The following is a 21,800-nucleotide window of genomic DNA, read 5'->3' as shown; positions in this document are numbered from 1 at the left end:
TTTGGCCTTATGTTCTTCTTTCCTCGTATGCTATGGAGCATGTTGTATGCATTTTCACTCTCCACCCTGCAGGCTGCCACATTTTAGTGATGCTGAATGTCTGTCATGCGGTGAAAATCCTTGGGACCTTTTCCCATATGAATATACAAAATGTTCTTATTCAGTCTCAATTTTGCTTATCAAGCTAGCTAATAAGTTAACTTACTGCTATTTGGCGTCTCCTGTCCTGAAGACTTTTTGGGCTCAAAAAAGTGGGGGGCTATTTTTCAGCAATGATACCCTAATTCAAATTATATTATGGAAAAATATTGGAAAAAATAGGACTATTACTGACCTGAAGAACTGAAATCACAAAGAAGATACTGAAATCTTACCTGGGTTTGATCCTGGGTCCACGGATCTAAATCTTTACATATTAGAAAAAAGGGCTAAACGCTGATTGCTCAGTTGCAACAAGCTCATGCTTACATTCTGGAGGAAGACAGCCAGAAACAGCTCTGAGATGACTCTAGGCTGGCTGAAGGCTGAAGCTAGCACAAAATGTAGTCAGAGGGGTGGGCAAAAAGCAGCCTAGGAGCTGGATGCGGTTCGCCGGGGTTAGCTGCTGGTGAGGTGCTTGGTGCTTTATCTATCTATGTGGACTGCGACACCACTTCTGGCAGCTCCCATTGGCCATGATCAGCGATCCATAGCCAACAGAGTGTGCAAGTGGCCATAACTGCAACCATTCAGGTAAATAAAGTGGCTAGCAGCCTGTCAGGGGTTAACACTGGTGAACTATGTCTGGCCCCTGGGCCACTTCTTACCCATGCCTGCCCTACAGATATGTCAAGGGGGCAAAGAGAGAGAGGAATCTAGCCTCACAGGCTGTGGAGCTGCTATGCTTAGACTGCAAGCTCTTTGGTGCAGGGACCACCCTTTTGCTGTGTTTGAACAGATCCGAGCAAAGTGGGGTCCTGATCTATGATCAGGCCTTCTCCATACTAGAGAAATGCAAATGCTACGCGGTGACTACTTCATCCCTGTGCTGCACAGGGTACATGAACATCCTATAGATTCTATGACAGGCCCTCACTGGCTCCATTGGAAAAGAAGGAGCTGGATTTTCCTCTTAAAAATATTTTTCCAGCTGACTAACAGAGAATGCCCAGCAAGGTATGTCAGCTTCTCTCTTCTGATCCTGTTGACTCGAGGCCGACCCTTGCTTTCTTCTGTCCCGACACGTTTATAATGGCCTTCATCTCAGCCTCAGAGAACTTGAGGGTCAATGCCACACTGTCATAGTCAAATTCTGCATCAAGGGAGAACAGCTGAACTTCATCCCCTCATGGCTGCAAGAGGAACAAACACAGAAATATAAATAAAACAGCAGCAAGTAGCAAGAAAGGAGCTTAAAACATAAACTCCTGATTAATATTTAATTAAACTATTTTTTTAGATTCCAGCAATCTCAGCTGATTAAGCTGTTTTTAAGTAAAAGAATAAATTCAATTATTCAATCTGACCTAATTTAAGCCATTTAATGTGCCCCATTTATACCATACTATATCTGAATGAATATCATTAACTAATTTTTGCTCAAGGCAAGGAATCAAAAAGCCTGCCTTGCATACATCTATTACATTTTCACCACTTGTAGCAGCAGGGCTGTGAGGATATAGAAAAATTATGCAGAGCTAACTTAAGTTGCAAGGATAGATCCTGTAACTTTAAAATTTTGGCTAATTTTAAGTGTTGTTTGCTCAACTACTACTACATATTGTAGCAATGTAAATGCCTATAAGGCCATGGCACCCAACCAGTTCTGTAGTGGCTACTGCAGTGGCAAAGGAGTCATGTTATTCTGAAAACATATTCACTGTTCAAGTCAACTGGCCACACTCAATTGGGCAAATAGTCAGATGTGGCTAATGGCTAGCATGTTGGATGCCACGGCAAGGAGCAAAGAAGCATGATCAGTTTTTGGTTATTCAAACATTGCACGGCCTGTTTCCTTTAACCAAAGAAGCTGTGTGCAGTGGGTTATTTTGATTGATGGGAGGTAAAATACTGCAGAATTAGTCAATTTGACATATTGCACTGAATATTTTTAATTACAAATACATTTTGAAACAATTTCCTTGGCACCATTAGATTAAAAAAATCAGAAGATAAAAATAAATCTAAAGATAAAATAAGGTAAGATTAAAAAATCATAATACTTTAAAGGCTGCCTACTAATAAAGACATTCAGAGGGACTGTAACACAAAATGTTTGAATAAGACACTGAATAAAATTATACCTAGAAATTACTGATGGGAAAATCTTGTTCACACATCCTTCACATCCTCCCAGCTATCCTCCAGTACAGTAAACCCCTGAAATATGTGGCTTCGAGTTGTGTGTAAGTCACTTTAACATGAGTTAAGCACAACTTGAAGCTGCTCTGCAGCTGTCAGCCTGTCTAGTTTTCCACAGCTGCAGGCAGCTAAGCAAGCTAAGAGCCGCTTCTCCCTGCCTACCCCCAGCAGCGCCGCTATCAGGCTGACAGCCACGCCACTGGGGGAAGGCAGGGAGAAGCAGCCAGGAAACTGACCAGCCCTGGTAGCCTGGTCAGTTTCCTGGGTCCTCCAAGCAGTGGAGAGCTGGGGACCAAGCAGCAGCCTGGTTACTGCCTCCCCACCCCACCTTGTGTGAACATTTGAGTTACGGGGGGCGGGGGGAGGAGGGATTGCAGGAATGCAACCCCCATGTAACTCAGGGTTTTACTGTACAGGATTGTTCCCTGTGCTTTTCCCAGTTTAGTATATGGCTAGGGTATGCTTACATTGCACTGTAAACCATGGCAGAGTGGGACCTGGGTTTATGGACTTGTGGTTTTCAAGCTGACATCTGACTGTTCACACTGGTTAGTAAATCTGGGTTTCTAGTTGCCGGACCTAGGTCTCACAGCTAGGCTAACATATCCATATGGTACCACACAAATCTTCTGACTCAAATCTGCAGTTCAAGCTGCATCCACACTGCAGGGCTTGGGCCCAAGTCACAATGGGACTCAGGCCCTGATCTACCCAACTAGCAGGGCCCTAGGACTCAGGGATTGAATCCATACTGACCCAAATCAGACCGATTTGTGGATGAACATAAATGGGGCTTGGGCTCAACTTGAGTCAGCACCTGGCTCAGTGCCCAGGGTAGACACATTATGTGCAGCTTCAATAACCACAGACAATCAAAAAATCTATGCTACAAAGTACCGAGCACTCCAGGCCCACTCCATCAAAGCATTTAAACATGCTTAATGTCAAGACTGTGATCAATACCACTGAAATCTATGAAGCTACCCATGTGCTTAAAGTTAAGCACCTGCTTAGTCTTAGTGGTGTGTGGGGCAAACTATCATGCAAGATTGAGCCCCAAACGCGTCACATATGATGGGATACTTTAGAATTCACAAGTTGAAAACATTGAGGGTTTGGCACAAATTAGTATGTTACAGCGTCTTGAGTGCAAGAGAGAAAAAGGCTGTGTACCTTAATCCCCTTTGCGCCTTTGAAAATCTCAGCCCAGACTTGTTTGTTCTGTTTTCTCTTTTTCCATTTGCATTTGTGTAACATACAGCCTTGTGCCAGATGCTCAACATCTCCCTATTTGACCACTGGGATTGAGATTTTTTCATCAAATAGTGCTCCCTGGGATTGTTCGAGGGAAGGGAGGTCAAATGGTGTAAGTAAAGGCAACAGGATAAAATTAATGGGAAAATGTGAGCAGAATATTAGGAAGAATCTCTTGAGCATGAGCTCTGTTACATTGCACACTACAATCTACTGAGCACTGCCCCACCTCTTGAGTACGTTTAAATTAGGCTGGACAAAGCACTGCAAAACAATTTTGTATTGGCAGGGGGGTGGACCAAATGACCCTGCTGTAATAGAACTTCCCTATTTCTAGTTCCTGTGATATTATTATTAACTTTTGTCACTGGTACTTTCATGACAGAAACTCTGGTATCAGCAATGACTTTGGCAGCAGAAGTAAAATGTAAATTGAAGTGAGCACACATAGGTTTTCTATTGTAATCCATCTATTTCTCCTCAGACAAGTTCATTAAATTTTAGCCTATGGAAAGAAATGTCTAGCATTTACCCTAGATCTCTTACAGTACTATATCCTGGCACACAAGTATCCTCTTTTTTTCTCCCTCTAGTCTCTTGCAGGACCAGCTACGTTGATGGCCTTTTGCTTCATTTTTTCTTCCTTTGGGTATGAACATTGATTTTGATTGCCTTGGCATTTAAAGATCCAACATCAATGTCTTTGCAAGAGGAGCAGCTCTTCAGTCTGCAAAGTGAAAGCAGGCAAGGAAGCTGGTACGAGAAAACCTCACTAAGAATTACGTGTTGTAGCATGAAATACAATCTCCACTTTTTCTTGTTTCAGATGAAAGCTATAAAATCCTCAAAGTCACATTAGGAATTGCCATGTAGTGCAAATTCCCATTCAGAATGCTCCTGCTTCCTATTAGTTCTAGCTGGCAACAAAGTTTTGGTAAAGGTCTACTGGACTACTAGTTGTAGTGCAAACTGGGTTGTTACCTGAAGTCCACTGAGTTCAGTAGTATTCAACCTGTGCTGGTGACAGATATCACCAGGACCTGGGCAATGGTGGGGGAGGGGTGGGGGAGAAGCTCAGCTCCAAGCCCACAGAAGGGGTGGACTAGGGGCGGCCAACGCTCAGTGCCACCCAGACTGCACCACACTTCCCAGTCTTCATGGGTCTCCGGCAACAATTTAAGGGCCCATGTCTGTGGCTCCACAGCCTGGAGCCCTGGGGTCTTTTAATCACCAGGTCCCAGGACAACTGCTCCCCCTCCCGGTCCCAGACATCTGCAGTCCTGGATTCACCCAAGACCTATTGAAGGGTTCTACTGGGGCTAAGTGGACTTTCCATTCATGACTGTACAATAAAACAGACTTGTACATCAAAGGAAAGTGACATTTAGATCACAGTACAAATACTCTACACTTGATTTTAGACACCAGGCTAAGAACCAATCATGATCATTTTAATGAGGTTTTTTTTTTATGGTGAAAGCTAGCAATGATCTAATAAGTGTTCCTTCTTTATGTTGAAGCATGACTGGCTTTTTATGGGGTTGAGGGCAGAGAGAATGTCTTACAATCAAAAATATTTACCACATTAAATGTGAGGGAAGAGAATCTTGCAGATCTCAGTGGATCTGATTAGTATTTAAATTTAGCTTTAAGTCTCTTTGGAAATACTAGAATGTTCTCCCTTAACTTTTCAGATCCACTTTCAGATATTCAATTTCTGTATTTCTGTTCTGTGCAAACTGGACCCACCTTTCTGGTTGCTGAATCACTTACAGATAGGAAAGAAGAGTTTGCCTCCACATGAGTAGTCCCACTGACTTCAGTAAGTAACGCTCGCATGAGTAAGCATTTGCAGGATCAGATTTCAGATCTGCAGGAGGCCAGATACTGTGGACCTACTGAAAGGATTAGTGTTGCAGCCCAAAAGCCTGTTCTCTGCAGATGCTAAATACACTAAGCCTAGAAGTAAACAGACTGCATGAATGGTATTTGGGTCTTCATTTTTTTTAAATTTCCATTAATTAACCGTAGCTGTCTAATGCCTGAAACTCTTTCAATTGATGTATGTGTGCTTTAGGTCAAATCTTAGGTGCAGAGCCTTATGCCCATGATTTTTTATAAAGCACATTCAAATAAACTCTGTTGGCTCAATATGCACAAACAAGCTTTCCTGAGCCACTTTGACCCACTCAATGTCCATTGCATTGGTTCTCCCAAGAGAAGCCTGTTAAAATACCATGCCATGGAGAAAGCCCTTTAGATCTAACAGGGATCTATTCTAATTTTCTGAATGCACAGAGAACAATCCCAAACCAAACCCTAAAAATATTATTTAATGTTTTTTACATGTTTTCAATTTACTGTGGCTATAGCAGTGTCTGATAACTATGATTACAAGTAATTAAATTAAGAATACTTCAGATTGCAGTAAACCTTTGTAGCAGTTCAACAAAATCAAATGTCACCTCTGCACCAAAGCTGTTACAAGTATCGAGAATACAGTACATATTCAGCCACTATGACCTTGCGTTGATTCGTATATGACTAAAGTATTTCATGAACATACAGATGTGCAATGGAAAAGTGTTTGCAAAGGAAGAAAAATGCATATGTAATTCCAAATGAAACTGGTAGAACAAACCAGACTTCACTCTGTTAGCTCTCCATTGCAAGTTTCAAAATGTCCAGTACATCAGTATGTCTACTTATGTGATTATTTCTCAGGCAAATATTGAAAGTAGCAGTTTTTGGTTTGGTTTTTATCTTCTTCTCCCAAGCACTCGTTCATTTCAGCCTCCTCTGAAGGAAATCAGTCCAAAGGCCTTTAGATTGGAAAATGAAATTCTGATTTATTTCAAAAGGAAGAAAGTCTGCTGTGGAACACTGAATCCCTCACAGCTGAACAAAAACAACAGTGAATCAAGTTATTATCTTGTTATTTTTGCCTAAGGAGCTAAAAGAAATATGTGTATTTCAGGTGTCTAATTTAACATCTAATTGAAATCTTTTCTGGAAGCTCTCTGGAAATAGAATTTGTGCTCTATTAGAGAACTGCCAGTTTTCTTAAGATTGCCCGTGTGATTTACTCAAACAGAGGCACCGCTGAAGGAAGAATCATTTTTATTCACAGCTACCGCAAATCCAAATTAAAGAAGAAAGAATGTAATGTTCAGATTAATAACCAGAGCATTTTGCTGGAGGCCACTTTGCAAAGTAATGTTGTAAATAAAACAGCCTAAACTGAGAGTTTCAAAGGTATATTAAAGGTTGGTAACTCAGTTTCTTTTTATTTAATCTGTGTGCAGATACATTGATTCTGTACTTCATAACTTCTATTTTTGCATAGTTTGGGGGTAACCTACTGTTTTCTTGTTTAAATTATGTAAACGACGTACCTCAAAAATAAATACCGCCGCATGTATTGTATGTTCAAGGGAAAACAGACCAGCTCAATATCCCTGGCTATGGTTACACTAGCAAGTTTTACTGGCAAAACACTGGTTTTGTCTACAAAACTTGTGGATCATGCACACACAAACTGGCTTTGTCAACCGTAGCCCAACAAAATACAGAACTTTTGTCAGCAGTGTTCTGCCTCAAAACTTTGGGGCATAACACCGCTGTCGACAACAGAGCTGTGCAAATGCCCCCAGGGGGCCTCTTTCGACAGAAGGGCATCCACAATAATGGGCAGCCTTGTCTGCTGTGCTTCGGGAGGCCTGTTTTGTCTAGGGAGTGGCTGGGCAGGCCAGCTGCTCTGTTGACAGGGCAGAGTACTCTCCTGATTGGCTTTTGTGTGTGGCCACACTCCGTCGACAGAAGTTTTGTCGGGAAATCTCTTCCGACCTGATTTCTGTTGACAGGATGCTGTAGTGTAACCACAGGCCATGTGTAAAAGATTTAAAAAAAACATGTGTAAGCAAAGTATACATGAACATAATGAGCCAAGATACTTTGAGAAAGGAAGGACTGCCCAAGGGTAAGACACTGGGGTGGGAATCAGAAAGCATAGGTTCAATTTACATTTTTGGCACAGATTCCCTGTGTGACTTTGGACAAATCGTTTAGCCTACAGATATGCTGACACCACCAAAAAAGACAAAACAAACAACAAACCATGACAGCAATGCTCAGTGCCCAGCTTGACTGACCTGGGCTTGTGTACCTCATGCACACTGTGAGGTTAAACATAGACGTGTACACAGGCTTGCTGACAGAGAGGGGACAAACGGGTAACTACCCTGTGGCGTGGTGATTCAAAGGGGCCCAAGGGGCTCCTGACTGCTGCTGCTGCTGCTGCTGCTGCTGTGGTAGTGTCAGCGGCAATAGCCCTGGGCTCTGTAAATAGCCCCAGAGTGCCACATGTGTGGGGGACAACAGCCACAGCCCCACCCCTAGTGCCCAAGACCCCACCCCTTCCCAGGGTGAGGAGTAGTGCCCTCCTCTGCCTGGTCAGGGGGCTAAAGAAGCTGTTGGTCCCACTTGGTGTGCAGGGCTGTCCTTACGATTTTTGCTGCCCTATGCAGCCCAAACACCTACACCTTCCATCCCCTTCCAGGAGGGGCGGTGGCAATCCACTGTCTGGGAGGGGCTGCGCTCCAGACTGATATGCCAGGAGTTGTGGAGAGCAGGGAGGCTGATGGAGAGCACCTGGACTGAATGGTGCAGCTGGCTGGAGCTACAAGGCTGGGAGGTGGACAGGCAGAAGCAAGAGTGGTGCAGCCCATTGGAGCTGCAGGCCAGGAGGTGAAACGGGTGGGAAGGCTGGGGGATTAGGGCTGCCCACAGTCGGTGGTGGCCTTAGTCATATGCAGCATAGGGCATCATGTGCCCCAACTTTAGCTGCACCCTACACATCTGTGTATGCTGCAAATGCGTAAGGATGGCACTGAAGGTAAATATTCCCACTCAGCCCGGAGCTTGGGCTCTGAAAGCCAGAGAGAGGGACGGGTCTCAGAAGCCAACCTCCAAGCCGAGTGGGACCACCTGCATTGCTATTTTTAGCACTGTAGCTTGAGCATGAGTCAGTTGACCTGGGCTCCGAGACTTGCCGCCACAGCAGGTTTTATGCACCCCAGACACACGGCGTTTTCTTTCTCTCATACTTTGCCTTCCCTTCAGACTAGAGGCTCTTTGAAGCAAACCCTTGCTCATGCTCTGGGTATGTATAGAACTTAGCATAATGGGACCCTGATCTTGCTTGGTGCTTATGGGTAAAACTGTGAAACTACTGAAATCCATGGGAGTGACACCAGTGACTTCAGTGGGCCATGATTTTGTCTTGCAAGTGCTACCGTAATAGTCACAATAGACGCTGTAAATGAAGTCCTAAATTGAAACTTTAAAGGGCGCGATCCATAGTCTATGCAGACTGAAGGATGCCTACTGCTGCCGTAATACAAATAATAAATAATAACGACATAGTGATTGGCACTATGTGCATGCTTGAGTGGGACAGAGATAGGCAATGAGGGAAGGAAGCATATGTGTATTGAGGGATGGAAAATATATTTTCATCTAGACAGCATGTAGGGAAAAGAGCAGGAAAGGAGGGGACTGGGCAAACACAAATGAATTCAAGGGCAGCTTAGCAGTAGGGCAGGGTCGAAAGAAAGGCAGGAGGAAGCATTGAGAAAGGGATGATGATCTGAACCGGGCATAAGCAGAGGGTATAAGAGGCAGGGGGGTGCAATGCTTTTGCAAGCTGCCAGCCCAGCCCTGCTCGCATTCTGCCTCCAACTCCCTCCCCTCCCACAAGCACACTTCAGCATGTGTTCCCCAGTCTCCCAGGGCTGTCTGCCTTCAGCACTGCTGAATCTCAGGCCCATATTACTTCCTGGGGCAGGAAAGACTGGCACCATGAGCTGCCTGCACTCTGGAATCAGGGGTGGGGAACACCCACCACATGCCCTCCAGGGACACGGGCCCACCCTCCCTACGCTCTGGGTATGGCTGGGACTGCACAGTACCCTTCAGTCCATGCTTCTGCGGGGGTGAGGGGAGGCTGGGCCCACAAGCTGCCTGCCCTTCACCCTCATACTCTGGCCAGGGCTGGGGAAAGTTGAGACCACACACTGCCCTCCCACTCCCCTGTGCTCCGGCTGAGGAAGGCTGGGCTTGCATGCCACCCACCCTCCCTCCTTTGCTCTCATGCTTTGGCCAGACCCGGAGAAGCCTGGGGCTGCATGCCACGTGCTGGGTCAGGGGTTACTGCTCTTCTGGGGTTCAAGGTGGCTTGGCTCCCATGTGGTCCTGAGCATCAGGGGCAGGGCTGGGGGCTTGCCTCCCCTGGCCCTAGGTTCACACACCACCCATGGGACTGGAGTCAATGAATATTCAAGGATAATGGACTCAAACTCTGCTGTCACATACTCACAAGCTGCAGTCAGTGACAGCACCTACAGAGTACACAGTGCTGTAATTATAAAGGGAAATGCATGTGCCTAAAACCATTGAAGAAAGTGGAAGCAAGTTGCTAGCCAAAATGAACACATTACCGAGTCATTCATCCTTGTTCTCAATTCATTTGAGAGAGGGATAATTTTCAGGGAGATGGATGTCTCTTTTACAATTAGGCATGCTTACACGTAACAATGACCATGGCCATTCGATGAAAATTACACATTCTTCCAAGTCCCTCACACTGTACGGCAGGGACATGAACTCTCCTTCAGCATCCTGTAGTAAACTAGTAGTTTGGTGTATTTTTAAGGGGTGGGGGATGGAAAAGCCAAATCCCAGCAACACAGCACAGATAGCCATATTTTACTGCCCTCCTCTAGCAGCTTCTTTGATGAGCTGGAACACTTTAGGGTTGAAAGAAGGGTTGGCGATGACAGTACTATTCTGATCCCTTGTCTCATGGCAGTTTCCCATTCTTAAAAAGTTTAACAAAATACTTGCATTTTCTGGGGAGTGCGGGGTAGTCTGTGCTGCTGCCTGATTGTATATTTTGAATTCTGGTGTTCATACCTCGTAGGTCATACACTAGTACACGGCCTCCCAAACTGAGGGGGTGTATCACCCTAGGGGGGCATGGAGAAACTTTGTGGTGGGGAGTGTGGCAACCCATCGCCCCCAGGTCATTCTCCCCACCCCAAAAAGAGAGCCAGCCCTTGCTTCTGGCTCAGCCCCTGTCATTTCACATAGGCTACCTGGTGCAGCCACTATAAAAAGCAGGCAGCTGGCAAAGGCCCATGTGGAGCTAGCTGCCTCCTGCAAAGGTGAGTGAGTGGGGGTTTGGGTGGGGAGAAGAGGATGTGTTTAGATGAGGGGCTGGCAGTGCCTGGCTTTAGGGGAGGGGAGGGTCTCAGGCAGGTGGCTGACAGGGGTCTGGCCCGCCTTTAAAAAAAAGAGGTGGGAGGAGTGAGGGTTTCTCAGAAATCAAAAGAGGGGGGCATGATGCTGAAGCGTTTGGGAACCACTGCAGTAGAGCCTAACTGCAAAGAATTGGATTTTCATCTGTTTCTGATAAGTTGTAACGTCTAGTGTCATGCGCATTCAGTTATTAACCCTTGAGATTTTTGCAAACCGCCTTCCTCTTTATGTCCCCCTATGCTAGTCTCCAAGGACATGTGTTTCAATATGTTATAGTACTTTTGTGTGAAAATTTATATTTCTAAATATATAAAGCTACACATTAAGTATCATGGTATAGGTCATTCAGAGAAACATATGACAAGAGAGCTGGAAAAGATGCAGTAGGGCATTTAGTCCATCTCCCTGCCAACACAGAATTCTTCTTTAGAGTGTATTTTCTAGTGTTGATTGCAAAATATATTTGAGCTCAGCAGCAAGACTGCATAAACAATGCAGTAGCATAAATCAGGTCACACATCTTTATAGTCTTTATTTAAGCCTCATGACACATCAATAAGCAAACGAAACTAGCAAAGTGCCTGATTTAAGCCAGAAGCAATCTTAACATTTCAGCATCTAATATAATGATTAACAAAAATCAGAAACCCTAACACAACAACACATCACCTCTGCCACAGAAAAATTCCTTATTCTAAAATTAATATTTACACTGGCTGATTAGTTGGGAAGTTTAAAGGCTTACAATAAGCCTGCGTGCATTCTACACCTACATTTCTGATTTTAGTGGCACTCAAATTCTGAGGGAAAAGGGCAATTTAAATTAAAACATGTATTGACTGCTGATTTTTAACAAGCTATGGTGCAGTCCTCTGCACTTCACCTGGTGGACAGTGCAAATACACATCTCAGTGACAAAAATTTCCAAAAGATAAATCCCAACTCTGTGATCAAGGTATGTTCTTGGGATTCTTTGTTTTTTTGTCCTGTTTGTAATGTGGCATTAAAGGAATTGTCCATTCATTGCAATATGGAGTTTGTATTTTTGAACTCGCCCGAACAAAAGTTTAAGTGTAATGTAATACTGCCAAAGCCATCAGGAAATTAAATAGTATCTCATTCTGCATAACCTGATGATTTCTTAAAAGGTCACAAGCTACAAAGGTTTGTTTGAATAGACTGTGAGCTTCACCAATTATAAAAAATGCATTGTCTAAAATTACAGGCAAGCAAAAAATGATATATTTCACTGGCTCATAATGCATGGACCCAATTCCATCAAAAATCAAAATAACTTGTTTGTTTTTAATATATTTTAAAATTAATTGCTAACTCAGTTCAAGGTAGTTCCACAAGGCTCCTTCTATGTCCCTCTGTTTTTGTATGGAAATAGCATTAAAATCCACTTGGGAAATAGAAAACTATGTTTAAGTAAATATGACCTCATACCTCTTGTATTTTTCTGTTTCATGGCTGTGTAACTGACAAGGTCTTAAACTCCCAATTAGTAGCCTAATCAAATGAAGGTGTATACCAAATTGCTGTCTGTTCCACCTGCCCTGGAAGCACTAATAACCCTGCTGAAAACAAAATACCTGACTCACTCCCTCTACTCAGTGTATGATTTAGCAAAATTATACTCTAACATCATGCAGAGCTCAGTAGCACTTGCATTATACTTTGCTTGCTGTACAAAACATAAATACACATATTTATTTTTAAACCTGATGTGATATTGAACCAAAGGCCAAATCCAAAAAAATCATGTACTTTCGAGGACTCAACTAGCTTTGAACTCGATAGTTGGAACCAATTTCTCAAATAAGTTAACTCAAAACCTTAGATTGTGGAGACCCAAAAATTCCCAGGAAGTTTGGGTCTGGATGCACCTGTATTCAGAAGAGGAAGCATGGGCCAATGCAAGGGTCTGTAGAGTGGGAGCCAGGAAATATGAGTTTCATCCCCAACTCTGGCCTTCTGGGTGACCTCTGGCAAATCACTTCAGGTTTCGTCATCTGTAATCTGGAAAGGATGGGGCCCGCTATCAGTGGATCCTGGAGACAGACTTCTCTCCCGCCCACTCCACCTCCTCTGAGGTAAACTGTGAGTGTGCTGGGGAACCTGGGAGGCTTACAAGAGGGCATTGCTCTCGCCTCACCTCGTCACTTCCCACATTAACTGACATGACACGAATTTACATACTCTCATTATCCCAGTTATGCTATGGATGTCCAAGTGAGCCTAGCTGCTTCTTCTCTGAAGATTGTTTATGGATTTAAATCAGCAACATTATATATATATTGGTTTTGTAAAGGGGACTCTTCTTTATTAAAGAGCTGAAACTCATCCCCCTGAGATCTCAAATTAGGTTCAAATCATGAGTTAAAAAAATGAAAATCCAGGAATAAACGTGCTCAACATCTTTCAGACTTATTTATTTCTAGGCTACTCCATAAATCATTGCATTGGCTTTCATTTCTATAATATTTGAGCACCTTCCAAGTTAATTAGATAGGCCTGGATAAAACTGCCAATAGGTGTGCACTAAGCCTGGATGCATTTAACCTCTAAACATGGTGGGATCTCCCCCAAACTCTTTCAAATTCACTTGCTTGATATACTTATTGTGGGAGGCAGGTCTGAGCATCCCCACCTAATGTAAATCATTGATCATTTCTGTACAAAGAACAAACATACCACCTTTTACTCCCAACCGGCCTATTTGCAGAGAGACGAGGGGGGAACTCACCATAATGAAACCATCTGGCGAGATATTTAAAAAAAAAAAGTGCTAAAAATTAGGACAACCGAAGGAAATTTATTTTTGCTTTCAGCAAGAGGTGCTTTGTCACACTCAGGATGTCAGTCCTAATTTTTTAAAGCTTGTTAGTAATGCAAACAATGTTTCGGATTTCTTTCAATCACCGCCATAAGAATGTAGTAATCAACTTTTGTTTGCCAGTAGACGTATCAGAAATGAGCATTTTTCCGTACCCTGGCTGTGCAACAGCAAATGAGAGCCTAATCAGTAAATGCGGCTTTCCTTGGTAATGTTTAATCAAGAAACTCCTTCAGAGAGAAAAATTAGGGAGTCTTGACAGACTTCCTTCTCAGTGGGAGGTTCCACAGGAGCTGTAGGGCTCTGTAAGATACAGCCAGTACCTCACAGCTGGCTTAGCCCAGTGGTTCTACAGCACTTGTGGAAGATGATGATCCTAATTAAGCTACTAATTACATTGTAACTGGAGGTGATTAATTAGCAACAGGACAGCCTTGGATGCTGCCGTTGGCATCATACACACAGAGATAACTGAGCAGGTACTGATATCAGAAAAGGAAGGAGGACTTGGAATGCATCTTGCTTAATACTATGGAGAATCATTTTCCTGGATGATGTGGTTGTGAAATCCTAGGATTCCACAGGTTGAAACTCCAAAATCAGGGATTTTCTTGCCTGGCAATATCCATGGTCGTGCTGGACCATGATTCTTCCAGGACCAGAGAGTCTGGAGGCTGGGAGGGGGAGAAGCCCGCTAGGCCGGAACCCATAGTAGGGCTGAGCTGGAAGTGGGGTAGAGGGGCAGAAGTGGACAGGAAGCCTGGGCCAGGAGCATCAGCAAGGTTTGCCTGGCTGTGGGACTGGTGACCAGGGCTGGGTAGCCAGCAGCCCGGGCTGGGGTGTGGCAGCTAGCAGTGGCTCATGTCCAGGGCCAGGCAGGAAGCCACGGTCAGGGTAAGTTTTGGGCAGGGCTGGGCAGAAAGCTGAGGCCCAGGGAAAAAACAATTACCTTAATAAATAACGTCATATTGTACTTTTTGTATCTCCTATTTTAAGAACAGCGCACACACAAAGGCTACCAGCTAGTAACTAGAAAGAGAGAAAAAGAAAAAGAGAGATCCAGCAACTGACAGCACGGCGAGAAGGAACTGGACAGGACCAAACCTTTTAGGAAGTTGCAGAAGGTATTTGTGGCATTGGCAGATAGAATGAAGGGCCTCCCTGTCTCCTCCCAGTGTATCTCCTCCTGGATAGTGACCTGCATTAAAGAATGCTGCAAGCTGGTGGAGGTTCCCCTCCTCCAATCAGTGCTCACTGCACTAGAGTGCATGTCTTGCAGCATATTTGCCCATGTTCCTATCCAGGACATCTGCAGGGGGGCTTCCTAAAAGGTTTGGTCCTGTCCAAAAAGCCCTTCAAACATCCAAGGTATGTAAACTCTGTACCCTAGGAGAGGCATGAGGTTTTGGGTAAAAAAACCAGCAGAGAAATACCCTGATTGACCACCTTCGGTCAGAAGAGACCACCTTCGGTAAGAATGCCAGGTGGGGTCTCAGCATGAACTTGTCTTTGTGGAACACCATATAGAGTGGGCCCACTGTCAGTGCCCTCAATTCAGATACCCTCCTGGCTGAAGTAATGGCAACCAAGAACACTGTCTGTAACTTAGAAACCGCAGGGAACAAGAAGCAAGAGGTTCAAAGCGGGGCCCCCATAAATTCTGACAACATCAGATTAAGATTCCAGACAGGAAAAGGAGCCCACACCTGTGGTTTGACCCTCTCCAGGCCTTTCATAAATCTTTTAGTCACTGAGTCTGAGAAAACTAAGGATATCCCAGGGCCAGGGTGAAGGGCTGAGATAGCTGCCAAATGCATCTTGATGGAGGATAATGACAGTCCTTCCTGATTTAAGTACCATGAGTGGTCCAAAATGACAGGTATCGAGGCTTTTAACAGAGACAGCCCCCTCTGAGATACCCTAATAGAAAACTTTTTCCACTGGGCCACATAGTGAAAGGCTTCCTGCTATTTAACAGCCTGCCTTACAGGGCCCGAGCCTTCAACCATGAAGCTTACAAGCCATGAGGAGCAAGGAGCGAAGGTTGGGGTGCTGCAGTCACCCCCTTCCTGCATCAACAGGTCCAGGTGTAACGGGAATGTCATTTGTTTGCAGACTGACATTTCCAGGAGGACTGACTACCAGTGCTGCGGGGCCCATGCTGGGGCCACCAGGATGACAGATGCCCAATTTGAACAAATTTTGAGTAGGACCTTGTGGACGAGTGGAATCGGAAGGAAAACATATAGCAGCAGGCCTGACCAGGGAATGTTGAACGCATCTGCCCAGGATGCCAGACTCCAGTTCTGGTAAAAACAAAACATCCAGCACTTTGCATTGAGGTGCTATGTGAATAGGTCCACTTGGGGATGCCCCCACTTTTGGAAAATTGAGTGCAGCATGTCTGGGTGTAATGACCACTCATGGCCCATGAAGGACCTGCTGAGAAGGTCCTCCAGCAAGTTGTGGACTCCCAGGAGGTATTAGGCCTGCAGAAACATCTGATGCCGAATGCAGAACTCACAGAGCCTGAGGGCCTCAAGACACAGGGGAGAGGAGCATGCCCCTGTTTATTTACCTAGTGCATTGTTGTCATGTTGTCTGTGATCACTAACATGCCATGTCCTGCTTAACACCTAGCATGCGAGCCTGATGGCTCTGAGCTCCCAAACATGTCTGTGGAGCTGGAGGTCCACTCTATTCCACAGAGCCTGAGTTCGATGTTCCCCCAGATGCACACCCCACCCCAGATCCAAGGCATCCATTACTAGGGAGAGAGACTGCTGCAAGGGGTTGAAGGGGACTTCCGCAAACTGTTTGTGCATCTAGCCACTAGTGCGGGGTTGACAAAATTTTCAGTGACACCACCACCAACAAATCTGTTGTCTCTGACAGGGCAGTACACCAATGCAAGCCAGAGATGAAGAAGATGCATCCAGAGTCTGGTGTGCTGGATTACAAACATGCATGCTGCTATGTGAGCCAGCAACCTCATGTAGCACCATCGTGGTGGGGAACCTGATTGTATCATGAATAAGAGACTCCATGGCCTGAAACCTGCTGTCTGGCAGGAAGGCCCTCGCGTGCACCACATCCAGGAGGGCCCCCACAAACTCCATTGTCTGAGTGAGAACCAAACCCGACTTTGCGGGGTTGGCAAGGAGGCTGAGACTTATTAAGGACTGTCTCATATTCACATGTGTTGCAGCTCTTGAAGTGTTGATTTTGTAACTGAATTTAAAAAAATTCTCTCTTTGGCTATTTTGGTGGCAGACCCCTGGCCAAGTGGGTGAAACCACAGAAAACCAAGGGAGAGAGCTAGAAGGGCCCAATTCTCCTCTCGCTTATACCACTATAAATTGGGGATAGCTCTACTGAAGTCAGCAGAGACACACACGATCGTAACACTGGTATCTGAGAGGAAAATCAGCCCCATAAACATCCCTATCATAGAAGGTGATCTAATATACGATACAGAGATGAATAGGCCAGAAATTAAGAATCTGATTTTATAGCTTTAGCTGTGTTGCAGTCATTAACTTCCACATGTCAGCACGTGCATGTTGTTATCCCTCTTTTTTTAAATGGGAAAACTCCAGCAGAGAAGTTCCTCTGATTTGCCCAAGGCCACAATGAGAATCAGCGTCATTGAAATCAATGAGAGTTTTGCTTGAATAAGGCCTTCAATATTTGGCCATTTAATTATTAGTAGGTTTTAACCCGTGTGTTGAGTCCTATATCCCACCTCAGTACTAGGGTGCCTCCTGCTGGTGACTCAGAAATTATCTCTTCAGCCTCTGAAACACCCTTTTCTGGCTGGTGTCTCACCTGCTGTTCACTGCCTTCTGTTCCCTGCCCCCAACTTCTATCACAGATCATATCCCTTCCAGACCATGGTGCCCTTCCCTCAGAGTACTGCCCTGCCAGAGTGCCCCCACTCCCTCTGAGGTACTCCCCTCCCAGGGAACCCCAAACCTGAACACCCACCTCACTTATCATCTAGCCCCTTCACATTGGGGCAAACTGCAGTCTGAAATGGCCCCTCATCATTAGCAAGGGGTTTGTGGGCCTGTTGCCTTCTGCCGCCCTAGTACCTTCAGGCCTTCTCTGAGGCCCTACAGCCTGGGAGCTTGCCTGGCTAGAGCTCCCACAGCTCTGCCTGTCTTTCTGCTCTTGGTTAGAAAGCACCTATAGCTTCCATGATAGCTAGGTCCCTCCTGCTCCACAGCTAGAACAAGAGTCTTCTTTTTCTTTCTCACTGGGAGCCATCTATTTATAAAGCCCCAGCTGGGCCCTAATTAGCTGCATCCCTAATTGGCAGCTAATTGCCCCAGTTGGTGGGTCCTCAGCCCTAGCCTTCTCCCAGGGCTGAGTTGAACCTTTCTCCTCCTGAAGCAGGGTTCCCGTCCTGCTACAGTCCCAAACACTGAATTCAGCCTGTAGGGGCCACTTTGTCCTTTTCTTTGTAACACAAGATTGTCCAAACCCTACATTGACCCCACAGGTGAACCCACTGAAAACAGGGAGACTGCACAGGGATATAAATCACAGCAGAACTTTCTCCAGAAAAAATAACTGTACAACAAAGGGTCGGATTCTGCTCTCATTTAAACCTGGAGCGAGTCCTCTGGCTTTGGTGGAGATATTTCAGAATATAGACTGTTGTATCAGAAAGCGGAGCTTGATCTCATTAATTGAAAAATGAAGAACTTTTAAAAACTGTGCACATTGGAGTTTCAGGCTTGAAGTATTTTTAATTTGCTTGTGGTTTAATTTATATTTTGATATGTAAAGTTTTTGTTTTTTAAGGCCCCCAGACACAGGGACGTGCAACTGCAAACAGGTAAATGCATACAATGTTACAGCTGGGTGGCTCCCAGCATATCAGAGAGACAAAGTGGATGAGGTAATATCCATTATTGAACTCACATCTATTGGTGAGAGGCAAGTTTGAGCTTATGTAAAGCACCTCTTGAGGTAAATACAGACACTTTGTTGCACCAGTCCGTTTGTGTGTTTACTTCTCCATTTTTGAATACTCAGATTGATGTTTTAGGGACACATCCCAGGCATGGCATAAGCACCTGTGTGTTGAGACATGGCCTTTGGAATCTTCAGGTCACTTCACGAATCTACAAGCTGGCACATTTGGAGATAGGAGATGGTAAAATTTATAAAACTCACAATCCTGACATCTGCACAAGAAAATAAATATATGATACTTGAAGAAATCGGTTTTAGCTTTCTACCTCATTTCACCCTGCCTTTATAGACATTCCCAGCACTCATTCACAGATCCGAAGAAAGAGGGGAAAGACACAGTAGATTATCAGGAAAGATTCCCTACAGTATTTTATTGATTGCTGGCTCTAGTCTTCTTTTAAAATATTTCTAGATATGGGGCTTTCATCACTCTTCTTTGGCTATTATTTAATTTAATAGATTTCTCTGTGAGCAAAGTTTGACTAGGCAATAGTGATATCATTCTTCTTTGACTTTGTGATAACTGATTTCACTATTCTTTGAAATAGATGGGTGACCAGACTGCATCTCTAGGAGAAGCCAGTCCCAATGGGACAACAAGAATTATTTTTAATAATACAAAGATTAGGTAGATTGAATATGTTTCTCCAATACAAATATGTTGATAAAGCCAGGCACCTACTTCTCAGAGACTCCTTTATAATGTATGTACCTAACAGGCTCACAGGCCAGAAGGAATCATCATGATCTAACTCCTGATAATTGCAGGCCACAGAATCTCACCCAATAACATCTGGAGTTAGACCTAGCCTCAACTTAAAGACTTCAAGTAATAGAGAATCTACCATTTACTCTGGGTCAAATCAACTAGTGACCTGTGTCCTGTGGTGCAGGAGAAGGTGAAATCTCCCAGGGTCTCTGCCAGTCTGATTTGGGGAAAATTCTGTCACAACCACAAATATGGTCATCAGTTGGACCTGAGCATGCAGGCAAGACCCAAATGCCAGACACCTAGAAAATAACTTGCTGTAGTAACTAACAGCTCTCCCCATCTACTGTCCCATCCCTGGCACGTGGAGATATTTGCCAAAGGTCCATATGCTGTTGTAGGGAATCTCATATCTTCTCCCCTACAGACTTATCAAGACCCCGTTAGAGGTTCATATTGGCTCTCTCATTCACCCACACCTGTTTGTTGTTTTATTATTACTTGCTTTAAAATTTTGGCAGTGGAAATTCTGAAAAGTAAAACCGAGGTTAGAAAACTTTCTGCAAGTCAAATAACTGGATCCCCACATAATTTTAGGTGTCCTGCTCTGCTACTTTTTATTGTGTTTTTGTCCTTTACTTGGGCCTTTGTGACACCCTAGCAAAGGCCAGTGTTGCACATTTAGGTCTTGGCAGGTACAGAAAGGTGGCTGTGAATAATGAGTCAATTATTGCTTAGCCAGGGGAAGGCAAACTGATCCTCCCACTGGCTGGAAAGTGGTCCCTCCTTCCCCCATCCACATCTCCTTCAGAAGGAAGGACAAATGGTTTGATTTCAGACCGCTGACAAAGGAGTTTAGCCAAAACATTTGTCTACACAATGTTGTTTCTTTAGAGTCTATCTAGTTTATGATGGAGTGTTTTTAATTTACTTATTTATAATCTCTACTGCAACTGCATCAGGGGAGGCCAGTTACTGAGATGAATGTGGTAAGGAAGATATGGACTGCTTTAGCTAGTATGTACAAATCAAGAGTAAATCTCACTAGCCCAGAGGGAGTGCACCCCAGGCTACCACTGTAATGTTAAAATCAATCCCCAATTTATATGGTGTAGCCTTATTACAGACATGATAGCATATCTTCTATTGAGCTTGCAGCATGCATTTTCAACTGCCCTGGGTTGCTTAGATTTTTTTTTTCTTCCCTCTGACTTTTGCTTCTCTTCCAGTCAGGAATCTAGCAACTCACTGCTTCTGTGAACTTTTCATCAAATGAAATGCTCAGTATTATATAACTCAACAGTCCTGGAACGGGCCTTTGCAGCAAAAAAAGGTTTCTGACTTTCAAAACTTACCCAAATAGCTCACCTTTGACTTGTGGAAAACAGAGTATTATTTGGGGTTGGGGAGTACTAACTGTAGAGAGGAAAGACCTGTTATCTGTTCAAACTACACTCGATTACCTATTTGATCTGAATAGCTTTTCCTTTTAAAATCCGGGCAATAACTGTCCCCCATAAAATATGAACGTAGCATAGTGAGCTTGTGAGTGTGCTTTTGTGGATAGTGTTGAATTGGAACTGCTTTTTTATGTATCATTGTCTAGCCCGTATAAAGCTAACAAAGATGTTGATTTTAGCTGCTGTTTTGGAGCTGAAGTCTGAGTTCCACCTCCATTGTTGCCCTGAAGTTCTGAGTTGCTATGCTCCACAGTATAATAATAATAATCAATTAATTAATTAATTAATAATAAATACTTAGCTTTCACAGTGTGTTTAATCAGCACATCTCAAAGTGTTTCACAAGTAGAAGTCAGTATCATCACTCCCATTTTACAGATGGGGAAATTGAGGAGTGGAACCATGATGTGACTTGGCCAGGGCCACCCAGGAAGTCAATGACAGAGCCAGAAATAAAATCTAGGTCTCCTGAGTTGCAGCACGGTGCTCTAGGCACCATGTCACTTTGCAGTTTTGTTCATCGGTGTGGATTGACACCAGGAGGATCATGGAATATCAGACATGCATGGCATGGGCTTGGTCCTTCTTACACTAAGTAACTGAGATTCTCCCTCAATGATTTCATTGAGAACTGGACTGGGCCCTGCATTTGTGGCACTCAAGATCAGGGAGGGAGGAAAGGAGAGAAGAGAAGGAGCAGGGCTGGAGGATGCTGAAGGGTAAAGGGAAGGTGGCTGTAGAGCCCTGCAGCCAGGGACCAGGAGCTCAGCCTTGCTGGTGCAGGGCTTGGTGCATGCCTGCAGGGCTGCACTCCTGCAGCTCTACATCTACTCTGCCTCTTCCCCTGAGAACCACCCCCCAACCACCCGCAGTCCATGCTCAGTCCTGCTCTGATGGC

At 44.4% G+C, this 21,800-nt stretch overlaps 1 protein-coding gene across 1 annotated transcript in view; it reads right to left on the bottom strand.

Moving 5' to 3' along the window:
- Positions 1 to 1,160: 1,160 nt before the first annotated feature.
- Positions 1,161 to 21,800, bottom strand: part of IFTAP (intraflagellar transport associated protein) — a 41,465-nt gene continuing 20,825 nt past the window's right edge. The window contains 2 exon segments of the mRNA XM_074998533.1: positions 1,161 to 1,331; positions 12,361 to 12,491. Of these exon segments, the coding sequence (XP_074854634.1) occupies positions 1,161 to 1,331; positions 12,361 to 12,491 (302 nt within the window).

Source organism: Carettochelys insculpta, chromosome 6 (genome assembly GCF_033958435.1).
Source record: "Carettochelys insculpta isolate YL-2023 chromosome 6, ASM3395843v1, whole genome shotgun sequence".
Classification (NCBI taxonomy): domain Eukaryota; kingdom Metazoa; phylum Chordata; order Testudines; family Carettochelyidae; genus Carettochelys; species Carettochelys insculpta.
The sequence above is the reverse complement of the archived record's forward strand: the minus strand, read 5'-3'. Positions and strand labels throughout refer to the sequence as shown.